This window comes from Sphaeroforma arctica, assembly GCF_001186125.1.
Source record: "Sphaeroforma arctica JP610 unplaced genomic scaffold supercont1.1558, whole genome shotgun sequence".
Taxonomy (NCBI): domain Eukaryota; class Ichthyosporea; order Ichthyophonida; genus Sphaeroforma; species Sphaeroforma arctica.
In genome coordinates this window covers 3918-11212 of record NW_014039000.1, presented here as the reverse complement: position 1 = coordinate 11212, position 7295 = coordinate 3918, and the positions used below count along the sequence as shown (strand labels likewise).

At 43.2% G+C, this 7295-nt stretch overlaps 1 protein-coding gene across 1 annotated transcript; it reads right to left on the bottom strand.

The window, feature by feature from the left end:
• Positions 1-2687: 2687 nt before the first annotated feature.
• SARC_11175 (WD repeat domain phosphoinositide-interacting protein 3) lies at positions 2688-7091 on the bottom strand (the record flags this gene model as incomplete). Its single annotated transcript, XM_014294744.1, has 6 exons — positions 2688-3946; positions 4444-4562; positions 5311-5412; positions 5798-5946; positions 6313-6439; positions 6902-7091. Coding segments are annotated over 6 exons (803 nt in total), but the record flags the coding sequence as incomplete, so codon positions are not given.
• Positions 7092-7295: the final 204 nt, after the last annotated feature.

Genomic DNA, 7295 nt, shown 5'->3' with positions numbered 1-7295 from the left:
CACACACACACACACACACACACACACACACACACACACACACACACACACACACACACACACACACACACACACACACACACACACACACACACACACACACACACACACACACACACACACACACACACACACACACACACATATATATATATGAAAGACACAAAATGAAACATATCTTCTATGTGTTTTACTTATAGGGGCATCTTCTTACTGCGTAGCTGTAATGTGTATTTTAAAAGTGCAATAGAAGAATGCACTTATTGAGAACACACGACGTGATAATACACATCTTAGATACACGTTTGACTGGTGCAAGTTTCTTATGCCTATCCCAATCATTCTCCTGACATTCACAATTACAATAGTAGCCAACTTCACAGTTTGATTGTAAGAAGAACGCGAATGTAAAATCTACAAAATTTAAACTCGCTTTATTCCTTGATAACCTTGGCGACACAAGAAGGGCATAGGTACACACATAATGCTCTTTTCACTACAGTGGCCACCACTATCAACAAATTTATGCTTCCAACCTGAAATATCGCGTGTATTATCACATGCGTTTCGTGGTAGATAAACTTAAAATGGGCCTTGATTGTCATAATTTCACAGAAATCATCGTGAATATTGCGGAAGTATTCTCCACTTAGTGCATCTTCCTTCGCAACGTACTTTAGATAATGCCGCTGATCGTCATCCTCTGAGAATACACGTTCCGCGTCTCTGAAAGCACGAACCACAACCCCCTCACCACATCAGATAGACATGTAGTTGATACATATGGCGTTCTTGATCAAATTTTCTGACACTAAAACAAATTCGGATTGGTCGTGAATTTTAGGTGGAAGCGTGATACAATATGGTGGATGCACGATGGTTGTCAGACGAGGGTGATATAGGTACGCACAAGTAAGGCCCAGACCACTGTTGTCGCAATCGATGGCCAACGATATTTAGTCTAGACCAGTCATGCACGACAATTATTCCAAATTATATGGGTACGCATAAGAAGGGTATCGGTACGCACAGGAAGGGTACAGGTACGCACAAGAAGGGTATAGGTACGCACAAGAAGGGTATAAGTACACACAAGGAGAGTATAGGTACACACAAGAAGGGTATAGGTACGCACAAGAATAGGATAGGTACAACATGAGGGGTATAGTTACGCACAAGAAGGGCCCTAATAACAGGTGCCGCGACTGAAGGCCAGCAACATTTACTTTAGACCAGTCACACATTAAATCTATTCCAAATTATATCGGTACGTACAAGAAGGGTATAGGTACGCACAAGAGGGTATATGTACGCACAAGAAGGATATAGGTACGCAAAAGAAGTGCCCAGACCACTGTTGTCACAACCGATGGCCAACGAAATTTAGTCTAGAACAGTCACGGGACGACAATTTTTTTTATGGGTACGCACAAGAAAGGTTTAGGTATGCACAAGAAGGATATGGGTACACACAAGATAGGGTGTAGGCACGCACAGGAATAGCCCAGACTACTGTTGTCCCAACCGATGGCCAATGATATTTAGTACAACCACTATGTGAGCTGATTCGGAGACCGTTGCAGCGGGCTTGAACAGGCGCAATACGTTCATATGTACTACCATCAGATCAGTCACTCATCATAAAAAACCAGTGAGACATTTTATCATCGGTGCCTAGGTACATTTTTTGCCATTGAAGCGTAATTTTTTTTTAGGAATCATGAGACAACATTTTGAGAATCCAAGCCTCAATTTCTAGGTGTTAAATAATAAGCATAGTAAGGGAATGTTTTAAGCGTGGACTAAAGTGTGAGAACTTTGTAAGAATCAAGGAGGCAACGTTTTGAAAACTGAAGCCTTAAATACTAGGTTTTGAATAATAGGTACATAAGGTCATGTTTGAGGCGTGAACTGAAGAGTGAAAAAATCGTAGGAATCAATGTGGAAACGTTTTGAGAACTGAGGCCTCAATTGCTCGGGTTTGAAAAATATGCACTTTTCAAAAAGTGATGTTTCAAGTTTGGAATAAGGTGTGTAACTTTGTAGGAATCCACATGGCAACGTTTTGAGAATTGAAGTCTAAATTGCAAGGTTTTGAAAAAGCACTTTTAAAGGTCGTTTTAAGTTTGAAATCAAGTGTGGAAGCTTTGTAGGAATCAATGAGGCAATATTTCGAGAATTGAAGCCTCAATTGTTAGGTTTTAAACAATAAGCACATAAGGTCATGTTTTAGGGGTGGAAAATTACTGATTGTTCTAGAATGTCTGACTGCCCAAAGCTTATGAAACAAAGTCAACCGCATTCTTAATAGAGACGTGTGATGTGAATACCACCACAAACACTTCATATGTAGCATGGTAGCGAGAGGCATGCTTTGCGGTGATAGATCGTCGAATGTATTGAGATATATATATAGTCGCAATGGGCAAACAAGTTGAACATGTATATCAATGTGATACCTTCAATGTGGGAACAATATAGGTTGTTCGTTATCAGGCTGACAGCTGCAGGATATGTTGTACATCATAATATGTGCAATTCCTCGTACCAGCCACCCTATATTTATGCTAAACAGCAGCTGTATCATGCACTTGCTTCGGAACTTATCACCCCACTGATGCACACCCATAGATATTCTGCTATTTGACTGAAATATACAAGACAAGCTCAATACTTTAGGTCTAGTTTTAGTTTCATATCTGGTCGTGTTCGCGTTTATTTTGCTGCGAAATACCTATTGACATTCTGTTGTCTTAGCTCCCACGCGCAGCGTGGTAATTTTTTTAGTGTGTAATACCAAATTTCCCTTTGATATGTGCCTGCGGTGTGTATCAGAACACATCCACACCAAACATTTTAGTAACCTGTAGTTACTATACGTAGGTTTGAATTCTTCGATGGCAGTAAAGCCTCTACATACGTTTGTTTTCATCAAGAAATGTATAATTGCACTGGCAAGCTGAGACATAATATGACAGCTCGTGCAGCGTGACCATCACGATCAGCAATCTGCTCTCATTCTAGAGAGTACCTGAAGTGTAGAACGGGTGTACTGGAGACATTGATGAAACAAATAGCTCAAGAACTGCTAAGAGTTGTGCGGAGCGGTTGGTCGGTGATAGATTGGATGCTTGAAAAGCTTCCGAGTTACTCTCTGAGCCTGACGACTGGTGACAATTGAGCGATAAGAGCATCTCCGCTTCGCAGTCAGTATAAGTATGATAACTGAGTTGTGTATGTCTTGCGCAACGGAGGTGGACGTACAATGCTACTGCTACTGCTAAACGTCGCGAGTGAACCCAGCACGTGTGCGATTTATGACTTGCATAGTGGAACATATATACATCTGTGTCCTGGTCCGTATATGCACTTTCGAGGCGTGTGTGTTTTCAACACTGATCCATATCTGTGTCACTGACGCTTGAGAGTGTGAAAGAATGTACATGCATGTGATTGTGGGGATTGGGGCGTGTGTTTGAGCCCCTTCAGCATGCGTGTATATGATACACCACCAGTTTCTATGGCATACACTCCACACTGATATCTAGTGCCATCTTGTATCAAAACAGTACGGTAGTCACCGATTAGCCATATCGGAACCATCAATGGTGTAGACTTACATAAGTTGGTTGCGTTGGTCCATGGTAAGGCTTGTCACGGTCCTGTTGAGTCGCATAGTAGAGCCCCGGAGTCCACTAACGAGTGTTGGCTGGATAATGCACATCACTGTTACAATTTTTTTGTCCATAGCCTTCACACCAAATCTTCGGATTCGCGCACATAAAACGTATGTTTGCGCCATGCACTTCGGATTGCCAACTCACAACAGTTTATATTACAGGCGCGTTCTCATCCTCCAACTCCAGGAACTTCGAGAAGCTTTCTCTTTTAGCCTCACCGTCGGGCGCAAGACTGTATTTGTACAGCGAGCCATCTATCGACAACACTGCACAAGAGTATAGGGTACATATGGGCGCTAGCACGTGTGGATATGAAAGTAGTGCGAAATTGCAGTGTTTTCAGTGCCAGATCCTGATAGTGTTAGGGTCATGAAATTGCTCATACAAAGCCGTGGAACCAGAAATCTCAGATCTACGCGTTACATGGGAGAACTTGGATAGGACAAATGTACCCAAAACCCACTTTGTGAAGCTTCAATCTGGTAAACTCAAATATGGACAATTGCGCATACAACATCTGCACAGTATGAGCGTAAACGGTTGTTGGTGTTGCCGCCAGAAACCCATTTTAAACAGAGCGTCTCATGCGAAGATTCCTGTATACGAAGCGAGTGTACTCAAAGGGATTCCACCAACTTTGCAAGTGTAACCTGCGCGAACTTAGAGAGAAAACGTGAAATCCAGCAATACACACGCATACACGACCGTAGGATGCCCACAAACAACTCATGAACAGCAAGCAAAGGACTTTCCCAGGAGATACCTAAGACACAGTCGTCGGCTGTGAAGGCGCAGATGCATCGGGATTCTGGAACTGAAAACTTAGCGAACGACCACGTGGAGCTGAAGTATTTGGGTAGGTAGCTCTTTGCCGATACCAGACTGTGAAATGGGTGTTGTAGGGTTTTAGGTTTTTAAGAGTTTAGGTCCGGTACCGCATGCGCTCCAACATTTCAGGAATTAGTATGGTGTGGAACGAATGCCTTATATCTATAGAAGTTCTGAACTTTATAGTAATAAAACGAACGTGGGAGTTGCATACAGTGTGAGTGGGTGGCAATGTGTCACTTATAACATTTGGCACAACAGTCATCCGGACTACAACCAAACTAACGCAGAAATAGGACAATATCACTGCAATTGGCAATGTAGCACTTACAACATTTGACACAACAGACATCCGGACTACAAACAAACCAACGCAGGACGATATCACTTCAATTAGCAATGTAGCACTTAAACCATTTGACACAACAGGCATCCGGATTACAAACAAACCAACGCAGAAATAGGACATTATCACTTGAATTGGCAATGTAGCACTTAAACCATTTGACACAACAGACATCGGGAATACAAACTACTAACACAGAAATAGGACAATATCACTTCAAGTGGTAATGTAGCACTTAAAAAACATTTGACACAATAGACATCGGGACTACAAACAAACTAACGCAGAAATAGGACGATATCAAGTCAACTGTACACGGGGGCACCATACACCAGCATATGGAGCATTCGAGGCTACACATAAGCAAGCTACAACACCAGCAGGTGGAATCGGGGTTATAAGGTTTAGAATTTCTTGTGTTGTGACATACGTTTTACCCTTGAACATACAGCATACCTGGATTGTTTATTCTTGCCGTATGCGGAGATGTCGAATACGTGAATGGTGCCTTTATCACTTGACACACACAGCTTCGAAGAATCTGAGTTGAAGTTGATCCTAAGTATGGGGCAAATGAAGTGCCAATGAACACAGTGAGTACCGTACTTTCTGAAACAGAATTATGAGTGTTAGACGTAACTTGTTATCGTCGTAGGAGGATTTGTTCCACCTGTGCACGGAACAAAAACAACCCAATATGCAATAGAACTACAAATAAACAACCAATTGTATGAGGTCCTTGGATATGTATTGGTGGCAGACCAATAGCCACACCATAGCAGATACACGCATGCTTCATCTTCGTGCTTCGTGCTAGGAAACTCGTTACTTTACACACAAAACTCCTACTAGAAGTTGTACATAGGGCCACGCACATGCATAACCACACATACAATGCCATATCCAACACTGACTTCCATTCACACACACTGAGCGCACATACGAGTATATCTGGGCTTTCTCGGCGCCGCGTCTAAGTTCGTGGAGTTTGATGCCCATCTGTGTGTCGAATATCCTGATCAAGGTACCCTTCTCACTGGCAGTGGCTAGCATGTCTCCTTGTATATTGATGGACAGGCAGCTCAACGCAGTCTGTTTATGTGGACACACAAAAGCAAACTATGTGAACGAGGACTCAAGCACTGGCGTGAGCTGGTACGTCTGGATATAAGTGTGGATATGCTCCTAGTTGCACGGTCAGTACTTGTCGCGAAGAGGTTTTAAGGTTCCAGAAAAACCCTAAAAGAACCTGAAAGCCCTAAAACCCCTGTTGGATTGACACCCACGTCGGAATACAGTTGCCACTTTTGCACCGATCTCTGACGCAGATACATGGCACCATATACGCAACATCTTAACGAGCCAATCCACAACTCCACAACGCGTGAGGTATGTCCTGTATAATACAGACACGCAAATGAACTGTCACCTACTCAACCCTCACTTCACCATACACACCTCGTGCGCTGCAATGATTGTTGGCGATCGTTTAGGATTGCTCAAGTCAATCAGCTGCACATGCCCTGGTTGTCGGCCGGGGAAGGCGAGGATGGACATGGCTGTGTTGGGACACAGTGCGATGAGGCTGCGGTGACACGAGAGAGAGAGAGAGAGAGGAGAGTGTGAATGACGGCCAGGTTCGGGGTAGTTGTGTAGGGGGGTTGCAGGGAGTGATCATAGGGGTTGGTTTTTAGGGTTTTAGGGTTTTAGGGGTTTTAAACGCCATTGAGTGTACGAGAGTACGAGAGATGAAGAGAGCACAGGGATCGCCAAGCGATGCGATGTGATCGCGTGCGACGGTGTAGTTGGCAATGGCAAACGGACAGAAACAGAACGAAACACAGAGGTTGTGCACAAGACAAGTCCTGGTGTGCAGCGCCCATGCTGGACGGTACGAAGACATCACACTACTTAGGTTACACAGAGTATAACGTCTATTTCATTCTATACCGTTCGTGAACATGACAAGTACCAAAGCAACCGTACAATACTCTTGGGCCGAATAAATAAATAAGCAAATAAATGCAGCGTGTGTACACATGCGTACCCGTTCGGATTGTCGGCTGTCTCAATCACATTGAGTTTCTGCGGTGTTGGATTGAAGGTGTACACAAACAGTTTATTGGCCAACGCAACTACAATGCGATCGCGTCGCAATCGCACACCCGTCACCGCACTCTTGAACTCCAACTCTATGACCTCCTTCTGTTTGCGGTCGTCCCACACCAGCACTGTTTAGGTGGTAGGTAAAGATTAGTCCAAGTGGTTAAGTGGGTGGTGCTAGCAGGCTAGTACTATCAAGTGTTGGCCAGGCAAACACGCAAAACATAGAATATATACACACACTATCATATTTCCTCATGTATCGCATATATATATATATATATATATTTATATATATATATACATATATATATTTATATATAACGTGTTATACATAG